This window comes from Diceros bicornis, chromosome 12 (genome assembly GCF_020826845.1).
Source record: "Diceros bicornis minor isolate mBicDic1 chromosome 12, mDicBic1.mat.cur, whole genome shotgun sequence".
In the NCBI taxonomy this organism is placed as follows: domain Eukaryota; kingdom Metazoa; phylum Chordata; class Mammalia; order Perissodactyla; family Rhinocerotidae; genus Diceros; species Diceros bicornis.
Window position 1 is genome coordinate 26,168,801 of NC_080751.1, and position 22,836 is coordinate 26,191,636.

The following is a 22,836-nucleotide window of genomic DNA, read 5'->3' on the forward strand; positions in this document are numbered from 1 at the left end:
ATGGTTTCCAAGGCTAGTTAAAGATGGTACTTTGTCAGGTGGAATTTCCCTTAATATTTCTAAAGGTATATGGAGGAAACAGTACAAAAAAAGGATCACAAATTGCTAACATTACACCGAAGATTTTAAAAATACTAATATGGTATTTGGACATCTATGGACAGGAGTCAAATGTTCAAAAATCAACAATATGGTTTTCTTTTGCTGCAGCAAATTTTTATATCAATACTCTGACTGCTGCTGCAGAGATTAAAATAACTCACTACACTCCAAGAATTTCTAAAACCAGTTACTATTTCCAACATAATTGTGGACAACATCTCTTCTCCCCTGCCACTATGTCATTTGAAGCTATTGTTGACTGCAGTAAAGGGTAGCTGTAAAAAAGATAACATGAGAGACAAGTAAGATTCTCTCAGTAAAAATAAAGTAAAAGGTATAGGTCAAATCCCTTTAATTTTTACGACATAACTAGGCTAACAGACTGGAATAGTAAATTTGGATATAGTAAAGAGCTTTTTTTGATAAGAGTGTTTGACCTGAATATTAATATTTAAAATTTTTTTCAAATATAGCAAAGTCAAATTTCTAAAATTCAGGAAGACACTAATAGATTTTTCTACTAATGTTTATATTAGCCTTTAAAAATAGAGAAAAGTTGATTGGAATGAATAATATTTTGCAGAATTATCCTAAGGACAAACACTGCATTCTGTTTTAAAACCTCACCTGTTTTGGAAACTGCATCCTGACCAACCAGAGTCTCCTGAAATTCTCCCTGTGTGTCAAGGAGTGAGGACTTGATATACGTGGCTAAAGTTTCAACAGGACTCTCTCCAGCAGCCATTAGAGGACTAAACTGGTTGTCAACAGGTGAGCTTCCACTGCTCTTCAGTTCATCAAACCTTTTTGCACACTGCAATGATATAAAAGGAAAGAAACGTAGGTCTGGGGTTTTTTAAATTAAAAAATGAGAAGATATTTTCTTGCCTTCTATTTGAAGATACTTTTCTATAATTATTTTTTTATAAGTGATTATTATTCCATTGGGTAACATCTAGAAAATTAGCACACATTTCAAAAAAGCCTTGAACTTATTTTTTTCTTTTTCAAAATTCAGGGTAGAATTTTTTTTAATACGCTTTAACCCAAAGGTATAATATATTTATGCTCTTGTAGAAAAATGAAAAATGCCCTTATCAACCACATTTCCCTGTGGTCTGCATCTATTATCAATTGACAATTTTAATAATTTAGTTAAAAACTTTGTTTTTATTTTTATATCAACTGAGTTTCCATCAGGAATAAGACCAAATTCTAACCTTAAATGTAAAGCAAACCAAAGAGTATCTCACTTGTGACACCAGATTTTCTTTATTAAAATAAGGAAAACTTTGTTCTAACAGTGAGGTTCACCTTGCACAGAGCACTACAGTAACACTGCATGGCCACAAATTTGCGCATAATTTGCTCTAGCACAGTGTTTTCCTCTAACCCATTAGTTAGTCATGAAATCAATTTAGAACGTCCAGATTAGCAACTGAAAAAAAATCAATACAATAGATTAGAAAATACAATAGATTAGAAAATATCAGGAGTGCACAAAGCACAGTAAGGCTAAGTACTCCTTCATGAAAATGCCATTTCTATGTGTGTACTAGGTCATAACATAAAATTCCTTCCTTACTGCGGGTCTTGGTCAAATAACACTGCTATAGCATCCAGTTTTAAATCTCCATCAACATCAATGTGGATAGCAAATTCCATAGCAGACTAAGTAATCTGGGGGGTGCAAAAGGAGAAAAATATATACCACGTACATGTGTATATGTTAAATGAAGAATGCACTGGGTATGGCATCATTCATTACACAAATATTTGTCAAGTACCCACTAGATATTAAGCACTATTTTCAGTAAGGATTGTTTATACAGCTACTATTCTTACAAAGAAATGCCTATTCACGGCTTAGTCCTTTGAAAAGTGAAGTAACACCTTTTTAAAAAGGCATTTAAAAGAGATGTAAGTGTAGACTGAAACATTATGTAATCAATATGCCCATCTCTTTAAACAAAATCTTAAAATTAAATAAAAATAAGGGCCAGCCCCGTGGCCAGTGGTTAAAGTTCTGTGCGCTCTGCTCTGGTGGCCTGAGTTTGCAGGTTTGGATCCCGGGTGCAGACCTACTCCACTCATCAGCCATGCTATGGAGAGATCCCACATATAAAATAGAGGAAGACTGGCACAGATGTTAGCTCAGGGCTAATCTTCCTCAAGCAAAAAAGAAAAAAAAAGAGGAGGATTGGCAACAGATGTTAGCTCAGGACAAATCTTCCTCAGGCAAAAAATAATAAATAGTTAAATAAAAATAATTAATATGATAAATGAGAAACAGAGAATACGTTTTTTGTATGAGGGCTGAAGAATGTAGTGATGCAAGTCTGGGCAAAGAAAGAAAAACAAATGCTATAACATCATTAGAAAAATGTACAGGTTCGCCTGAACATGTATAGGATAAAGAACATGAATTGTTTAACTGAATCCATTTTTCCTACAAAATGAGTTTATTTTTTGTAACACAGAGAAAGTGGCAGGTAGGCTTTTAAAACACAGATTCTTTTGCTATCTTTTAGGCAAAATTTAACAAAGTTTACAGTGAGTTCTAATGCTTAAAAAATAAGAAAATTATGACTTCTGAATATTTGAAATGGATACATGATTGCTTAAACAAAAAAGCAAGTGAACTGTAAACAAATTTAAACTATATTGTTAAATGTTCTCTTGTGTTTAAGCAAAAATTGCAAGGTATCTATATGCAAAAAAATGAGGTTGGACCCCCTAGGTTACACCACATACAAAAATTAGCTCAAAACAGATCAAACACTAAACATAAGAACTAAAAGTATAAAACTCTTAGAGGAAATGTAGGTATAAATATTTGTGACCTTGGATTAGGTGATGGTTTCTTACATATGACACTAAAAGCACAGGCAACAAAGAAAAATTAGATAAACTAGACTTCACCAAGACTTAAAACTTTGTGCTTCAAAGAACACCATCAAGAAAATGAAGACAACCCATACGATAAGAAAATATATTTGCAAATCATATATCTGACAAGGGACTTGTATCTATAACACATAAATAACACTTACTACTCAATAATAAAGAGATAGGGCCAGCCCAGTGGTACAAGTGGTTAAGTGCGCACACTCCAGTGCGGCGGCCTGGGGTCCGCCGGTTCAGATCCCGGGTGGGCACCCACGCACTGCTTGGCAAGCCATGCTGTGGTGGCGTCTCATATAAAGTGGAGGAAGATGGGCATGGATGTTAGCCCAGGGCCAGTTTTCCTCAGCAAAAAAAGAGGAGGATTGGCAGATGTTAGCACAGGGCTGATCTCCTCACACACACACAACAATAATAATAAAAAGATAAATAACCCAATTAAAAAATGGGCAAAGTAACTGAATAGACATTTCTCCAAAGAAGATCTATAAATGGCCAATAAGCACATGAAAAGATGCTCAATATCTTCAGCCATCAGGAAAATGCAAACAAAATCATAATGAGTTATCACTTTACAAGCACTAGGATGGCTATAATAAAAAAGACAGATGATAAAAGTTTGAAAATGATGTGGAGAAACTGGAACCCTCATACATTGCTGGTGGGAATGAAAAATGGAGCAGTTTGGAAAAATTAGATACATTATTTCAGCTAGGTTAAACATTTATCTAAAAACATCTTAATTCATCCTTTCTCCACTTCTAAAATACCAATAGGTCATCTTCAAAACGGAAAAAAAGTATAATCCGGGAGCTTGAGAGAACATTCCAGAAGCTTAAAACAAACATAGAGTTTTTTTGTCTACCAGATATTAAAACCATATTGAAAATAAGTCAATATGGAACAGTCAATAGCATTAGATAAAGAGATCAATGGATGAGAATAGTAAGTCCAGAAACAGATCTGAAGGTGGAATTTCAACCCGTAATAAAGAATTAAATATTCAATAAATATTGAGACAATTAACCAGTCATTAGGAAAAAAGTTGGGCCGGCCCCGTGGCTTAGGGGTTAAGTGTGCGCGCTCCGCTACTGGTGGCCCAGGTTCGGATCCCAGGCGCGCACCGAGGCACCACTTCTCCGGCCATGCTGAGGCCGCGTCCCACATACAGCAACTAGAAGGATGTGCAACTATGACATACAACTATCTACTGGGGCTTTGGGGAAAAAAGGGAGGAGGATTGGCAATAGATGTTAGCTCAGAGCCAGTCTTCCTCAGCAAAAACAGGAGGATTAGCACGGATGTTAGCTCAGGGCTGATCTTCCTCACAAAAAAAAAAAAAGAAAAAAGTTAAAATTAAAATAAACTCAAAGCAGAGTCAAGACTTAAATGTAAAAAATGAATGGAATCAGGAAAATGTAGGTGAGTATTTATTACACATAACCTTCAGGTTAGAAGAATTTTCTAAACATGACAAAAAGGCAGACATCAAAGTATAAGATTCATAGATTTTAACATAAACTCTTAAACATTTGTATATAAGAGACTATCATGAATAACTTAATAGGCTGAAAACAAATTGAGAAAAATAAGCTAGATCAGGTTAATATATTTAATACATAGAAAACTGTTATTAAACTAGTAACAAAACAACAAATTCACAAATAGAAAAAGGACGTAACAATAAAATATAAAATGTTCAATCTCTTCAGGATTTAAAGAAAGGTAAATTAAAACTTCAATGAGATAACATTTATTAAATTAAAAATATACATAAATGAGAATTTTGAAAAGAAACACAAAAATAATACTTGATATGGAAAGTGCAAGGATTAAGCAATCAGCTATACTGACTGGAGTATAACATGGATGACCCTTCTAAGTGGGCAATACGTAATAAAAGCCTTAAAAATGCACATGCTCTCTGATCAAGCAATTCTGCTTCTGAGATTATCCCTTAAGGAAAGGAGAGTAAGATATTTGTTTCAGTGGTATTGTAGCAGTTGAAAATTGGAAATAGATTACTGGTTAAAGAAGAGCATCATGGTGGAGTGAGCTTCCCCCACTGCACTCTCCCCCTCTAAGAAACAACAAAAAAGACATTCATATTCCAACAGAAGTTATTCACACAACACAAGGGACCCACGCAGCCGGACATCTGAGGCCGGAGGTGCTGGAATCCCCAGAGGAAGTGGAAGGTGGTAAGAGGAGCTCCCCTCCTTCCCTAAGAACTGAGACCCTGAGACTGAGACCACGCAGCTCTCAGGGAATGGGGAGGGGTGGCCCTCCAAGGGAAAACAGTTGCTCTCCAAGATCCCTCACAGCCTGTGGGGAATTCCCCTGCAGAGGGAGTGGAACTGTTGCAAGGGTACCTTCAACAAGCTAGCACTTCAGGAGAGCAGACAGCAACAGCAAAGTGAGAAACCCCTGGGACTGGGGAGGTGAAAGTAAGTGCCCCTCCCCACCCACCTGCCCGGGGAATCAGCACAGTGGGCCTGCACCCTCTGCTCAGCGGCGTTTCAGCTCAGCTCCAGCCCCAGTGCCAATGGTGGCAGTCCCCCAGCACCCCGGCCCCAGTGGTGGCAGTGCACCTGCACCCAGGCCCAAGAGGTGGGGGCGCCCAGGTGCCCAGGCCCCCGCGGCTCCAGCATGCCCACGCCCAGGCCCCAGCGGCTCTGGCTCCCCAGTGCCCCAGTGCCGGGGGAGGAGGTATACCTGTGCCCTGGACCCAGAGGCTCCTGCTCGCCCGCACCATGGCCCAGGTGCCCTGGCTCGACCACGCCCCAGCCTCAGCTCCATCAGCTCAACCACACCTCACACCCAGCTCCTTTGGCTTGACTGCGCCCCGGCTCCAGCTGCTTTGGCTTGGCCCTGCTCAGGTTCCAGCTGCTTCAGCACCAGCTACTTCGGCCCAGCTGCACTCTAGCTCCAGCTTCTTCGGACCAGCCGTGCTTCAGCTACAGCTGCTTCAACCCAGCTGCATTCCAACTCCAGCTGCGTTGACCCAGCTGAGCCCCAGCTCCAGCTGCTTCCGCTCAGCTGTGCCGAGGCTGGGCCCCCTCCAGCTCCAGCTTCTTTGGCCTACCCGTACCCGAGCTCCAGCTGCTTTGGCCTAACTGCACTCCAGTCCCCGCTGTTCCCACACTCCAGCCCCAGCAGCCTCTGCTCAGCCATACTTCAGCTCAGCCACGCTTCAGCTCAGCCACAGGCTGACCAGAGCACCCACGGATCGAGGTGGGCACAGAAAACACAGCTCTTGACCCCCACCCAGTGGCGGCAGAAAGAAACTGTGACCAGATATTTTCAGTGTGAGGAAAAATAAGCCAACACTGACAAGCACTATGCAAAAATATGTTAAATCTCCAGACCAAAAGGAAAACAACAAGCACCCAGAAATTAACCCTGAAAGCACAGAAATGTATAACCTTAATGACAGAGAATTCAAAGTAGCTATCATAAAAAAGCTCAACGACATACAAGAAAATACAGATAGATAATTCAATGCAATCAGGAATTTCTTCACAAAAGAGACTGAAACTATAAAGAAAAACCAATGAGAAATCTTAAGAAACGAAAAATACAACAGAGGAGATGAAGACAAATCTGGAAGGCTTAAGCATCAGAGTTGACAATATGGAGGAAAAGAATTAGCAATATTGAGGACAGTATTGAAGAAATGCTCCAGATGGAGGAGGAAAAAGAATTAAGACTTAAAAGAAATGAAGAAACTCTCCAAGAAATATCTGGCTCAATTAGGAAATCCAATTTAAGGATTACAGGTATTCCAAAGGGAGAAGACAGGGAAAAAGGAGCAGAGAACTTGTTCAAAGAAATAATAGCTGAAAACTACCCAAACCTGGGGAAGGAGCTAGAAATACCAGTGAATGAAACCAAGAGACCTCCTAAATATATCAACATGAAAAGACCTTCTCCAAGGCATATAGTAGTAAAGCTGGTAAAAGTCAACAACAAAGAAAAAAATATTAAGGGCAGCTAGACAAAAAAAAAAATGTACAAAGGAATTCCTATCAGGCGCTAAGCCAATTTCTCAACAGAAACTTACAGGCTAGGAGAGAGTGAAATGATATATTCAAAGTTCTGCAAGACAAAATCTTTCAGCCAAGAATACTCTATCCAGTGAAAATATCCTTCAAATATGATGGAGAAATAATAACTATCCCTGAATAACAGAAGCTAAGGGAGTTCATTGCCACAAGACCCCCACTACAAGAATTGCTCAAGAAGGCCCTCACGCCTGAGAAAAAAAAGAGAAAGGGGATACAAAGTTTTGAACAAGGAAAAAAACAGGTAGACAAAACCAGAAAAACGGCAGCTCTCTACCAGAATAGATTAGCAAACACTTAATTATAAAACCAATGATCAAGGGAATGAAAATACCAAAATCAAGGGAATGAAAATACTAAAAAAACTTTAAACACAAACTCACAACACAAGAGGAATAACTTGTGACAACAATAACTTAGAAGGGGAAGAGGAAAGGGATCCAATCGATTTAGTCTAAGGAAATAAAAGGCCATCAGAAAATGGACTATCACATCCACGAGACTTTTTATACAAACCTCATGGTAACCGCTAACCAAATAACCAGAACAGAGTCACACAAGATAAATAAAGAGAAAACTAAGAGAACCACCACACAGAACTACCAAACTGAATTGGTAGTCCGAAACACACAGGACGAGAAACAAAAGAAATGCAAAAGAACCAGAAAAATGAGTGAGAAAATAGCAACATTAAGCCTTCATATATCAATAATTACTCTAAATGTAAATGGACTGAACTCTCCCATGAAAAGACACCGAGTGGTGGAATGGATTAAAAAACAAGATCCAACAATATGCTGCCTCCAGGAAACAGATCTCAGCTCTAAAGACAAACACAGGCTCAGAGTGAAAGGATGGAAGACAATAATCCAAGCTAATGGCAAACAGAAGAAAGCAGGTGTTGCCATAGTTATACCAGACAAAGCTGACTTCAAGATAAAACAGGTAATGAGAGACGAAGAGGGGCAATATACCATGATAAAAGGGACATTCCACCAAAAAGACATACCACTTATAAATATATATACACCCAACACAGGAGCACCAAAGTACATAAAGCAACCATTAACAAACCTAAAAGGAGATATTAACAACAACACAATAATAGTTGGAGATCTTAACACCCCTCTTACATCAATGGACAGATCATCCAGACAGAAAGCCAATAAGGAAATAATGGACTTGAACGAAAAATCAGATAAGATGGACTCAATAGATATATATAGAGCACTCCATACAAAAACAGCAGATTACACATTCTTCTCAAGTGCACACGGAACATTCTCAAGAATAGACCCTATGTTGGGAAACAAGGCAAGCCTCAATAAATCCAATGGATCATTGATGAAATTAAAGGAGAAATCAAATCATATCTGGAGACAAATGAAAATACACTGTACCAACTCATATAGGATGCAGCAAAAGTGGTCCTGAGAGGGAAACTCATAGCAATACAGCCTCACCTTAACAAAAACAAAAAGCTCAAATAAGCAACCTCACACTACGCCTAACAGAATTAGAAAAACAAAGCTGCAAGTCAGCAGAAGGAGGGAAATAATAAAAATTAGAGCAGAAATAAATGAAACTGAAACCAAAAAAACAGTAGAAAAGATCAATGAAATGAAGAGCTGGTTCTTTGAGAAGATAAACAAAATTGACAAACCCTTAGCCAGACTCACCAAGAAAAAAGAGAGAAGGCTCAAATAAATAAAATTAGAAATGAACAAGGAGAAATTACAACAGATACCACAGAAATACAAAGGATTATAAGAGAATACTACAAAAAACTATACGCCAACAAAATGGACAATCTAGAAGAAATAGATAAATTCTTAGACTCATACAACCTCCCAAAACTGAATCAAGAAGAAAGAGAGAATCTGAATAGACCAATCACAAGTAAAAAGATTGAAACAGTAATCAAAAACCTCCCCAAAAATAAAAGTCCAGGACTGGATGGTTTCTCCGGAGAATTTTACCAAACATTCAAAGAAGATTTCATACCCATTCTTCTCAAACTATTCCAAAAAATAGAGGAAGATAGAACACTTCCCAACACATTCTATGAGGCCAACATCACCCTGATACCAAAGCCAGACAAGGACAATACTAAGAAGGAAAACTACAGACCAATATCCCTGATGAACTTAGATGCAAAAATCCTCAAGAAAATACTGGCAAACCAAATACAGCAATACATTAAAAAGATCATAAACCATGATCAAATGGGATTTATACCAGGGACACAGAGATGTTTCAACAACCGCAAAGCAATCAATGCGATACACCACATTAACAAAACGAGGAATAAAAACCACATGATCATCTCAATAGATGCAGAGAAGGCATCTGACAAGATCCAACACTGATTTATGATAAAAATTCTCAACAAAATGTGTATAGAAGGAAAAGTACCTTAACATAATAAAGGCCATATATGACAAACCCACAGCCAACATCATACTCAATGGGGAGAAACTGAAAGCCATCCCTCTGAAAACAGGAACAAGACAAGGGTGCCCACTCTCGCCACTCTCATTCAACATGGTAAGGGAGGTTCTGGCCAGAGCAATTAGGAAAGGAAAAGGAATAAAAGGAATACAAATAGGCAATGAAGAAGTGAAACTCCTGCTGTTTGCAGATGACATGATCTTATAGAAAACCCTAAACAATCCACTGGAAAACTATTAGAGATAATCAACAACTATAGAGCAAAGTTGCAGGGTACAAAATCAACTTACAGAAATCAGTTGCATTTCTATATGCCAATAACGAACTAACAGAAAGAGAACTCAAGAAGACAATACCATTTACAATTGCAACAAAAAGAATAAAATATCTAGGAATAAATTTAACCAAGGAGGTGAAAGACCTGTACAATGAAAACTATAAGACATTATTGAGTGAAACCAATGATGACATAAAGAAATGGAAAAATATTCCATGCATATGGACTGTTAGAATAAACATAGGTAAAATGTCCATACTATCTAAAGCAATCTAGACATTCAATGCAATCCCAATCATAATCCCGAGGACATTCTTCACGGAAATAGAACAAAGAATCCTAAAATTCATATGGGGCAACAAAAGACACTGAATAGCTTATGCAATCCTGAGAAAAAGAACAGAGGTGGAGGTATCACAATTCCTTACTTCAAAATATACTACAAAGCGATAGTAATCAAAACAGTATGCTACTGATACAAAAACAGACACACAGATCAATGGAACAGAACTGAAAGCCCAGAAATAAAACCTCACATCTATGGGGAGTTAATCTTCGACAAAGGAGCTAAGAACATACAACAGAGAAAGGAAAGTCTCTTCAATAAGTGGTGTTGGGAAAACTGGACAGCCACTTGCAAAAGATTGAAAGTAGCCCATCTTCTTTTGCCATACACAAAAATTAATTCAGGATGGATCAAAGACCTGAAGGTGAGACCTGAAACTGTAAAACTCCTGGAAGAAAATATAGGCAGTACACTACTCATCATTGGTCATAAAGAGATCTTTCCGAATTCCAGGTCAACTCAGACAAGGGAAACAAAAGGAAAAATAAACAAGTGGGACTTCATCAGATTAAAGAGCTTCTACAAGGCAAATGAAACCAGGATCAAAATGAATAGGCAACCCACCAGCTGGGAAAAAATATTTGCAAACCATATATCTGACAAGGGATTAATCTCCATAATACATAAAGAACTCACACAAATGAACAACAAAAAAACAACTTGATCAAAAAATGGGCAGAGGGGGGCCAGCCCTGTGGCTTAGCAGTTAAGTGTGCGGGCTCCGCTGCTGGCGGCCCGGGTTCGGATCCCGGGCACGCACTGACACACCGCTTTTCCAGCTATGCTGAGGCCGTGTCCCACATACAGCAACTAGAAGCATGTGCAGCTATGACATACAACTATCTACTGGGGCTTTGGGGGAAAAAATAAATAAATAAAATGATAAAAAAAAAAAAAAAGGGCAGAGGAAATGAACAGACGCTTCTCCAAAGAAGATATACAGATGGCTAATAGGCACATGAAAAGATGTTCAACATCACTAATCATCAGGGAAATGCAAATCAAAACAACACTAAGATATCATCTTACATCCGTTAGAATGGCTATAATCACTAAGACAAAAAACAACAAATGCTCACCACTCAAATACCAATGCAGAAATAGAAGTATGATGATGTACACCTGAAATTTATACAATGTTATAAACCAATGTTACTGCAATAAACAAAAATTTAAAAATAATAATAATAATAATAAAAAAACAACAAATGCTGGAGAGGCTATGGAGAAACGGGAACCCTAATTCATTCCTGGTGGGAATGCAAACTGGAGCAGCCTCTATGGAAAACAGTATGGAGATTCCTCAAAAAATTAAAAATAGAAATACCTTTGATCCAGCTATTCCACTACTGGGTATCTACCCAATGAACCTGAAATCAACAATCCAAAGAGGCTTATGCACCCCTGTGTTCATTGCAGCATTATTCACCATAGCCAAGACATGGAAGCAACCCAAGTGTCCCTCGACTGATGAGTGGATAAAGAAGATGTCGTATATATATACAATGGAATACTACTCAGCCACAAAAAAAGACAAAATTGTCCCATTTGCAACAACATGGATGGACCTGGAGGGTATTATGTTAAGCGAAATAAGCCAGAAAGAGAAAGATAAACACTGCATAATTTCACTCATAAGTGGAAAATAAACTAACACATGGACAGAGAGAACTGTTTGGTGGTTATCTGGGGCAAGGCGGGTGGGGAGTGGGCACAATGGGTGAAGGAATGCATTTATATGGTGACTGACAAACAATAATGTACAACAAAAATTTCACGATAAAGAAAAAACAAGTTGGAAACAATAGCCTACATTGAGGACTGGTTCAATAAATTACGATATAGCTCAAGTAAAAGAATAGTATACTGCCATCAAATGTTGTAAAAGTCTATTAACTGACACAAAAAGATGTTTACAATATGCTAAGTGAAAAAGCAAGCAGCAAAACAGTACATGTGTTATATGTCCACTTTAAGAATTCATATATGTATAGAAAAGAATCTGGAAGGATATATACAAGGTGTCAACAGCTTACTTTAGGTAGGGTCAGAATTATAATTTTGATATTTTGCTTGTTTCTTTGTGTGTGTGTGTCTTTAAGGACAAGTTTCGTTTAGTAATAAAAAATTATTTAAAAATTAACTACTTAAAAATAGTCTGATTCACATTTAGTTGACTTTTAGTTAAATAATTCATCAATTGGGTGAATTCGAATATGCAGTGGATATCAGATGATACGATGGAGCTATTGTAAATTTTCTTAGGTTTGATCATGGTACTATGGTTATGTAATAATGTCCTTATTTTAAGGAGATGTATGCTGCAGTATATCGGGTAAATTATCATGATGTCTGAGACTTCCTTTTAAATGTCACAGAAAAAAAATTACATAAAGAGACCAAGCAAATACCTAGAATTGATCAACCTATATACAGCATATAGGGGTGCTATGCTGTTCTTTCAACTTTTCTATATGTTTGAAAACTTTCACAATAAAAGTTGGAAAAAGAGTTGAATTCACAGGTTTTCCCTGTTTTAAAACCTAATGTAAAAATCCAAAAGGTGAAAAAGTATAAATTAGGGAGTGATAATATACACTAAAAAATAAGTTCCCTCATCGTTTCACAAAGACCTATAACATAACAGAGGGCAAGCAATCTTTGTGGGTACTGGTCTTCTCAGCTGTAAAAGATGAGGGTGAAACTTGGTTCATTCACGGATTCCACAAGAATTTATTGAGTTGGGCCAGGCAGTGGTAAATACGCTTAAAACCCACTAGGGAAAATCATTAATGCCATTTCTACTGCTAGAACTCTGAGATGATTCACTCACTTGAGGATTCCTTTTAACAGCAAAAATTCTGAAGTCAGTGTTTCTCAAACTAGTGTTCATGGATGAACTGCCAGAAATCTAAGAGTTCCCTACAAGAGTTTTTAGATTTTAAGTTTTGATTCTGAGGATAACATTAATATAAATCATCAGATCATCAGGATGACAGAATATTTCAGTGTCTATTTGCTTTTCTGTTTAGAATTAAGTTGGTACCAAGAAGTATTTTAATTGTCCAAGGCTAATTTTAAAAAAGGATAAAAAGGGAAGGGAGGTGGTAGAGGAGAGATGCATTAGTGTTGAGAGAAGCAAGGAACGTCACGGTGCAACGTAAGGCTTCGTAGTAGGTTAAAGAGAGAAACGTAGAGAAAGAATGAAGGCTTTGAAAGGCACATGGCAGTACAGGCCGAATGCAAAAAATTCTGTGCCACAATAGATGGCACAATATTTGTGTTATAATCAGCAATTTCAGCAAAACACTATTACTTATCACATTAAATAAGCATTATTAGTTTGAATTGTGTTGGTTTTAGTTTTCACTTGTGTCTGTAATATGTAAATTTGGTTTCTGGTCAAATAGGTGTGTTTACACCTAGTATTGTTAGTGCACATTTAAATCACATTAAAATAAAAATAATTTAAGTCACCATTGGGAGATTTGAAGTTTTTTCCTTTAAAAAGATCTGTATACGAGGCCGGCCCCGTGGCTTAGCGGTTAAGTGCGTGTACTCCGATGCTGGCGGCCCGGGTTCGGATCCCGGGTGCGCACCGACGCACCGCTTCTCCGGCCACGCTGAGGCCGCGTCCCACATACGGCCACGCTGAGGCCGCGTCCCACATACAGCAACTAGAAGAATGTGCAACTGACATACAACTATCTACTGGGGCTTTGGGGGAAGAAAAAATAAATAAAAATTAAAAAAAAAAAAAAAAAGATCTGTATACGGGCTGGCCTGGTGGCATAGTGGTTAAGTTCGAGCGCTCCACTTCGGCGGCCCGGGGTTTGCAGGTTTGGATCCCAGGCGCAGACTGACGCACCGCTTGTCGAGCCATGCTGTGGCAGCGTCCCATATAAAGTAGAGGAAGATGGGCATGGATATTAGCCCAGGGCCAATCTTCCTCAGCAAAAAGAGGAGGATTGGCAACAGCTGTTAGCTTAGGGCTAGTCTTTCTCACCAAAAAAAAAAAAAAAAAGTTTTGTATATTACTCAAGTTTGAGAAACATAGCATTAGGGATTTAATAACATATAATCTCATTTACAAAAATTTTATCTACCCATAATTTTACAAGAATGCCTCTATTGTTTAAGATATTATTAGTGAATTTTCAGTTACTGTAAACATGTAAGATAAGGTTGAATTTTAACATACCAGGTGGGTTAATATATTATATAATTTATATAGTTTGTATCTAGTCAAATCATATCATAGGCACATTCAGTATCTATACATGCATATGAACAAGTAAACTGAAATATTTTTCTCTCTGTTAGTAGTTGTTCCTTTAAATTGATCACTTTCTTATTTTTTCAAGAGATACCTGGGGGACTGTTATTTACCTCTTTGGGTGTTAATCCAGGAACAAGCCTTGCCACAGTTTCCCAGTTGATGGTCTGCTGGATTCCAATTAATGGATAAAGGATCATGTCCAACACCATTTGGTTGTTATTGTTCAGGAAATTGTTGTTTTCTGAATAGCCACGACTCATCTTTTGGAACTAAAGATAAAGAAGACAAATATATTTATTCACATCTGAAATCCAAATGTTTTCAGAACATTATAAATCAGTTATAACACATTCCTAAGAATTATCTGCTACTATGTAGAGGAAAAATGAAACTGACCTAAAATGAACACAGAATATACAGCTCAAATCTCTTCAAATATAATAGCATTTGAATATTACAGATTAGTGGATGGAAGGATAGAAGGATGAACAGATGGATAAATATGTGATTAAAAAGTATAATAAAATATTAATGGTAGAATCTAAGTGGTAGGTATATGGGTGTTCATTATAAATCCTTTTTTTTGCGAGTAAGATCAGCCCTGAGCTAACATCTGACGCCAATCCTCCTCTTTTTTGCTGAGGAAGATTGGCCCTGGGATAACATCCATGCCCATTGTCCTCTACTTTATATGGGACGCTGCCACAGCATGGCTTGACAAGCAGTGCGTCGGTGGGCGCCCCGATCCGAACCTGTGAACCCTGGGCCGCCAAAGTGGAGCGTGCGCACTTACGCGCTGCGCCACCAGGTGGGCCCCAATTATAAAACTCTTTTGACTTTGCTGTATGGTTAAGATTTTTCATAATAAAATGTTGGGGAAAAAAGTTGAATACAATTTATCTTCCTAAAAAAAATCCTTAAGTGTGCCTGATTTATACTTTTACTACAAATTCATGGAAGGTGGAACTAAACCGTAAAAAAAATAGCTGGTTAAAAAGAATTATAATTTCATTCTAGTCCTAAGCAATATTTCTTTTATTTTTCTGTGCATGAATATCCATGCTACAAATAATGAAGGCTGAACATACTTAATTTTTACTGAGGTAATCAAACGAAATTTAAAACCCAGTTAATCTGACATTTTAGGATAAGTATAATCATCATTATTGTGCTGTGTGATTATTAGTTATGAATGGCGGGAATATTATATCAACAACTGTAATTAGTATTATTTTTATATGTTTGAAACAACTTTTGGAAAGTTCTTCTCTTCTTCCTTGCCTTCAGAGGCAATGTCACAATTGGCCTGATAAGGTTTAATCCTTATACACACGCTGACACTCATATATAAAAAGCCAAGGCACCTCCACACACCTAAACATACATACTCACACCTGCAGAAGGGAGGCTTCTCTTGCTTCTTCACCTGGCTCCCCACCCATCTCTCTTCCCATCACATCCTCTAGTTCAATCCAGGAGCTCTTGAGTTACATATCCAGTGACCAAGGGTGTCCAAGATCTTCAGGCAATAGGATCATGAAGAAAAAAGCCTTAAGTGGCTTCCCAAATGAATGGAGTTCAACAAACATTTAGTGAGTCCCAACTATGAGCCAAGCGTCAGGGATACAAAGATAAATATGGCATAGTCCCCGTCCTAAAGGAGTTTATGGTCTGGTGAGGGATACTAGTAGACAATTTTAACATCATTCGCTGAGAGCCAAAGCAGAGAACAGCCATGGAGGGGAGAGGAGGGACAGATAAACAGGTGTTATTTACTGAGTATTTACTAGGAGCCTGGAACTGTGCTAAATCTTTTATGTAAGTTATTTCAATAAATTCTCACCACATCCCTACAAGACAGGTGCTCTCCCCAATATTACAAGATGAAGAAGATAAGTAATTTGTACAAGGCCACAGAGATAACAAGAGGCAGAGCAAGGATTCAAACCCAGGTAAAACCGACTCTCAAATCCATGCTTTTTCCATTACATACAAGAGGTACAGTAAAGGGGAGCTAGCAGGTTGGGAATGATGCCTTAGGGTGGAGAGAGACAGAGTCTAACACATTTTGAAGTTAGTTATGATACGATGAAACAATTTTTTTCCCTTGTTTTTTATTGTGGCAACATTGGTTTATAACATTATATAAATTTATAAAACCCTAAAATCCTATAAAAAGAATAGAACCAGCCCAGTGGCGTAGTGGTTAAGTTCATGTGCTCCACTTAGGCAGCCCAGGGTTCACCGGTTTGGATCCTGGGCGTGGACTACACACCACTCATCAAGCCATGCTGTGGCAGTGTGCTACATACAAAATAGAGGAAGGGTGGCACAGATGTTAGCTCCGGGACAATCTTCCTCAGCAAAAGGAGGAAGATTGGCAGCAGATGTTAGCATGGGGCCAATCTTCCTCACCAAAAAAAAAATAATAATAATTTTAAGAACCTTTTTTGTATTAATGTATATGAGACATTTCTTATTTTATTCAAACACTTACTGAGCACCCACTATGTGCCAGGCACCATATCTGAAGTTAGAACATACATTTATTTTTTTATTTTTATTTTTTTAAAAGATTTATTTATTTATTTTTTCCCCCCCAAAGCCCCAGTAGATAGTTGTATGTCACAGCTGCACATCCTTCTAGTTGCTGCATGTGGGACGCGGCCTCAGCATGGCCGGAGAAGCGGTGCATCGGTGCGCACCCGGGATCCGAACCCCGGCTGCCAGCAGCAGAGCACGCGCACTTAACCGCTAAGACACGAGGCCAGCCCAGAATATACATTTATAGACGAAAATAATGATAAAGATTTATGACTAGTCATATCTACGATTTAATTAATGTTGAATTCTGGGTTGGGAATATAAGCTGTTCTTATGGAAAAACATTACCTATTTTAGGACAAGAAGTATAAGGCAAATATAAGCTGTTCTTATGGAAAAATATTACCTATTTTAGGACAAGAAGTATAAGGCAAAGGTTCACTGACAGACAAGTACAGTGGAAAAAGTAGTGTATACAGGAGTCTGAAGCTCTGGGTTGAGTTTTAACCCCACACATGCTAGTCAAGGCAAGTTATCTGAACTTCAGCAATAAAATTAGGTGATGGTAATACCATTACTTCGGCAATAAAATTAAGTGATGGTAATACCTCTGACTGACAGTGTAGAGAGAATCAAAGGGATTATTTTGTGAAATCACTCTGAAGACAATAAAAGTGCCTCACAAATGTCATGAAGCATAAAATAACAGCATTATCTCCTAGGACCGTGCTGAGGATTACGTGAGATGTTTAAATGCTGGAATGGGGAGTTGGAATACAGAAGCTCTCAGTAAGTGTTAACTATGATTAGTACTACGTAATTGTTTACATAAAATACTGGTATAGGACATCAGGTGGTAGACATCATGAAATTATCCTATACGCTTCTGCATGAACATTAAAAAGAAACAAAGAGGGGCCGGCCCCGTGGCTTAGCGGTTAAGTGCGCGCGCTCTGCTACTGGCGGCCCGGGTTTGGACCCAGGTGCGCACGTATGCACTACTTGTCTGGCCATGCTGAGGCGGCGTCCCACATACAGCAACTAGAAGGATGTGCAACTATGACGTACAACTATCTGCTGGGGCCTTGGGGAGAAAAAGGGGAAAAAAAGGAGGAGGATTGGCAATAGATGTTAGCTCAGAGCCTGTCTTCCTCAGCAAAAAGAGAGGAGGATTGGCATGGATGTTAGCTCAGGGATGATCTTCCTCACACAAAAAAAAGTATGTTAAAAAGAAAAACCCTAAGCACTCTAAAATCATAGCTTCTTAGCAACCAGAGAGGTACCTTGTTGATGGGCCAGAATCGTGTTGAGGATAAGAGTATAGACTCTGGAGCCAGACTGCCCAAATTTTCCTCTGGGTTCTAACACTTAGGGTATTATCTGGTTCAGATTACTTATCGCTATGCCTCAATTTCCTCATCTGTAAAACAAAGAATTATAGTAGCTAGCCCACATACTTTTGAGGATATATGGACAGTGCTACCTGGCACACAGTAAGGACTATATATTTGTAGTAGTAACATTACCATTCCAGAGATCCTCAGATTAAACAGATTCATGAAGATAAATGTGACAATTAAAAGGAGAGACAGCAACTTTCCAGTGAAGTATGCTCTCAACAAAATGAGTAGAAAGTCAGACCTAGATTCTTATCCAGCTTTACCACTTCCAGCAGTACAACCCATAGTTTCAATTGTCTCAGCTATAATATAAGGAAAATAATACTTACCTTTGGGTTACTATAAAGAGTAAATAATAATATACATAAAGCACCCAGCACACTACTTGGCATACAAACGGTGTTCAAAAAATAATTTATTACTATTTTATTACTACTACTATTTTTTCCCCTTTCTATTTTGGCTACCATTGGCATAAAAAATTTCCAAGAACTTAATAACTATAAAACACTGGCCTTGAGTCCAGTCGAAAACAGATTTTACAGAACTTCACTGTTCTCTACTTGTGTGCCTAGCACATCAACACTTTTCATACCACACAATTTGAGATGTATGGTAGGGCACGAGGTATTTTATTATAATTTGTTTAGACCTCAGTATAAAGTCTAAAACAGAATTCAGGGCAAGGACCTGGGTGTTGTTTTTTCTTCACTTAAAAGATTCATTTAAGGGGCCGGCCCGGTGGCGCAAGCGGTTGGGTGCGCGCGCTCCGCTGCGGCGGCCCGGGGTTCGCTGGTTCGGATCCCGGGCGCGCACCGACGCACTGCTTGGTAAGCCATGCTGTGGCGGCGTCCCATATAAAAAAGTGGAGGAAGATGGGCACAGATGTTAGCCCAGGGCCGTCTTCCTCAGCAAAAAAAGAGGAGGATTGGCGGATGTTAGCTCAGGGCTGATCTCCTCACAAAAAAAAAAAAAAAAAAAAAAAAGATTCATTTAAAATTTCTAAAATAGGGGGCTGGCCGCATGGCTTAGCGGTTAAGTGCACGCGCTCAGCTATTGGCAGCCCGGGGTTCGGATACCGGGCGCGCACCGTCGCACCGCTTGTCAGGCCATGCTGAGGCCACGTCCCACATACAGCAACTAGAAGGATGTGCAACTATGACATACAACTATATACTGGGGCTTTGGGGGAAAGAAAAAAAGGAGGAGGATTGGCAATAGATGTTAGCTCAGAGCTGGTCTTCCTCAGCAAGAAGAGGAGGATTAGCACAGATGTTAGCTCAGGGCTGATCGTCCTCAAAAAAATAAATAAATAAAAATAAAAAAATAATAAAATTTCTAAAATATTTATTGTGGCCTACAATATGCAGGCAGGCACCTGTTAGCTAATCACAAATACTGTCCAGATCAAATACTTTAAAACTTGTATGTATATTTCAAATATGATACTCACTTATACATGTTTAAGAATTATTTAAATCATCTAGATGTGAAAAAATTTTTTTCTGTTGACATTTTCTTTACACAATTGAATCATATCAAGCAAGGGAAGACTACCCAGTATTAATTCCAGTAAAACGAAAGTTCAAGAAAGCATTCCTTAGAGTCTGAATGTTAAGTACGAAAGGCACAGCATTGACAGATAATCCTTAATAACACAAAAATTCCCTCGGAATAGCTGTCACAGTGCACCCCATTCTGGAAAAAAAAATAAACATCAAAAACTGTGACAATAAGAAAAAGTTTGAAGCTCAAATTACTACTAAATCTACTCATTCATGATAAAATATTTTTTTAAAAAGTTAATGTTTAATGTGAAACGTCTTATTTACCATAAATAAAAATTCTATTTGTTTAATACATTACTTTTTAAGAACACACGTCACGTCCCCTCCCCCATTCCCACAATCTTGGTTTATTTAAATGTATTAAGAAGACCAATCTAATTAATTAATTAATTAAGACCAAATCGAGGTCCACGATTGGCGTCTGATTTTTTTTTTTTTCCCCCAAATAGAAAAAGGCTCTTGTAGACAGAGTTTATTTTTCCCTCGGCAGTGGTAAGATGGGAAGCTAGGAGGGCCGGTAGGGCAGGTCAAATGCCTTTGGCATCACAGGGTGGGAGGTGACATCCCACCAGGGGTGACGCCTCGAGCCCAGGCTTCCTGACCACAAATGAGAACGGAGGCATTTGGCTTTCATCGTGAAGCAGGAAGGAGAAGCACATCGGCCCGCCAGGATGAATACATCAAAGCCCTGCAAACCTTCAGCCCAGAGGCTCACTGCGCGGCGCGTCCTCAGGGCACCCCAGACCTTCGCGGTCTCCCGGCCTCTCCCGTAGGGGCAGGAACTTTCGGGGCACGCAGCGAGCGGCGAGGGGGACAAAGGCGCCGGGCAGCGGGGCGAAGCTGTGGGAAGACGCGGGGCAGACCCGGGGCGCGGCCGGGCGGGCTGACGCTGGGGCTCCCTCAGCTGGTGAGCGGGCGGAACGTGCTGATGGGATCTGGAGCGGGCAGGGCCCGCGGGCTGCGCGTGGGGGCGTTCGGAGGCGTTTGGGCGAGCGGAACCCCGGCCCGGCCCGGCCCGGCCCGCGTGGGAGGAGGCCGCGGCGGGAACGCGCGGGGGCCAGCGATACCGCCCCTCGCAGCCCTTCCCGCCCCAGAGCCGCCACCCGACCCCCCTCGGCGTCTCGCTCACCTCCACAGGGCCGCAGCGCCGCTCGCTGCACCTCCGTCATCTGCAGCGGCCCGCACCGCCCGCGCTCGCGCCATGAAGCTCCCGCGAGCCGGCCCGCAACGCTGTCGACAGCACCCCCAGAAGCATCCCCCACCGACTCGCAGGCAGTGGCAGAGGGACCAGCGCCGGGGGGCGGGGCAGCGCCGGGCCCAACGCTGCCCTGCCAATCGCGGGCCAGCGCCACAGCGGCGGAGCCAATGAGCGACGAGCTCCTGCGGGGCGAGAGGGAGGCGGACGAGCCGCCGCGGCAAGCAGCCGCCTTGCCTTGCCCTTACCATCCGCTTCCCCCTCTTGCAGTCACTTCCAGGCTTGTCGCAGTGCAGCGTCCGCACCCTCCTAGCGTCTTGTCTCTTAGCAACCAGGTCTTCAGAGCCTAATCTTAGGTGACCAACTCTGAGTCCAGAAGAAGGGGGAACTTAGGAGAGAGAAAAGAACTCGGATAAAAAATGGATGAAATGGTTGGTGGTGCAGGTCAGTTTGGTATACCTGCTTAGGTTAGGTAGAACGGGAAAATTGTACGATCTGAGGGACACAAAAAGTATCTTGGGTGAAGCATTATCTTTATCAGGAGACATCTCTTGAAAAATGTAAATAGCTCTGGGTTACAAATTCGGTTTTCATACATTAATAGGTTCAGCATGTGTGTATTATTTGGTGACTACTACTACTGGGAACCTAGTAAGATGTATAAGGCTGTTTTGTAGAGCAAATGCTACATGTCAATATTTTAAATTTCCATTTGGAACGTGTCTATTCTGAGAACCAAAACTAAATGTTAGGATCAGAAAGGGCAGAAAAAAGTAAAGCTCTACCCAAATGAATAATTACTCTAATGAGATCTGATGATTAAGGGGCTAACTGTACAGAACGTCAGTTTTTTCCAATACCACCTGTGACTTTCTGCAAATTTTTTACTATTTCTGTTCCACAAAGACATTAAAATTAGGCAAGCTTTGTGCCACAAAGATATTAGGTAAATTCTTAAAGAGAAGCTACTTGCTCTCTCTTTCCTCTCTTTCTCCTTTCATATAGGCTAAATCTCAGTTGTGATGGTGGTGAGCCAGCTTAAACCATGACGACAAGAACAACCCATACAGGATTGCAAAGCAATGACATAGAAGGAACCTGGGCCCTGAATTACCTTGTGAAGCAAAGCTGCTTGACAGGCCCTAGGCTGCTTGCTTACCTCTGGACTGTTACATGAGACAAAAGTGTTTATCTTGCTTTAGCTACTGTATTTTCCTGCTATTTGTTACAGAGGTTCAGTGTATTCCCTAAAAGAGAAAGTTGGTCCCTGAAAGTGGTGTGCTACAATAGCAAAGATCTATATGGCATTGGCAGGTAGAAACATATTACAGGCTGGAAGGCTGGTGATTCTTCCCAAATACATTGGGAAAAGTGTCACCTGTGTTAATTTGGAAAGCAGATTATCAAGCCTGTAGCTCTGAGGGAAGTGGTTTAGAAAAGGTCAGAATGCAAGTTTCTGTTGGCTACCGCACCCCTTGCTTTTGGCAAGGTTCAACAAAAAGAAATGAAGTCAGTTAAGAACCAGTTTGCAAGCAGAGACAGAATAGAGCTGTACTACTGGACTCCATAACAAGTGCTCCTGCTGTTAATACACATACTATTATGCATCTCTGAGGGGTCAATTCAGGTACTAAATGTTTGAAGCTTTTCCTCACCACTCTCCAGTCTTTTCTAGAACAATATACATTTACAGAAGGACAGAACTA

The 22,836-nt window shown here is 39.8% G+C and overlaps 1 protein-coding gene across 6 annotated transcripts in view; it reads right to left on the reverse strand.

Moving 5' to 3' along the window:
* The window catches only part of SANBR (SANT and BTB domain regulator of CSR), a 67,046-nt gene extending 45,864 nt beyond the window's left edge, over positions 1-21,182 (reverse strand). The window contains exons 1-5 of one of the 6 annotated variants that reach the window (XM_058551152.1): positions 21,065-21,182; positions 18,251-18,387; positions 15,818-15,942; positions 14,534-14,692; positions 730-916 (exon numbers count right to left, since the gene is read on the reverse strand). In XM_058551152.1, the coding sequence (XP_058407135.1) occupies positions 730-916; positions 14,534-14,692; positions 15,818-15,877 (406 nt within the window). In that variant the 5' untranslated portion in view covers positions 15,878-15,942; positions 18,251-18,387; positions 21,065-21,182. Of the gene's footprint in view, positions 1-729; positions 917-14,533; positions 14,693-15,817; positions 15,943-18,250; positions 18,388-20,631; positions 20,765-21,064 lie in introns of those variants that run through there. The other 5 variants (XM_058551153.1, XM_058551156.1, XM_058551154.1 and 2 more) reach the window with 5 other exon arrangements.
* Between the last annotated feature and the right edge of the window lie 1,654 nt (positions 21,183-22,836).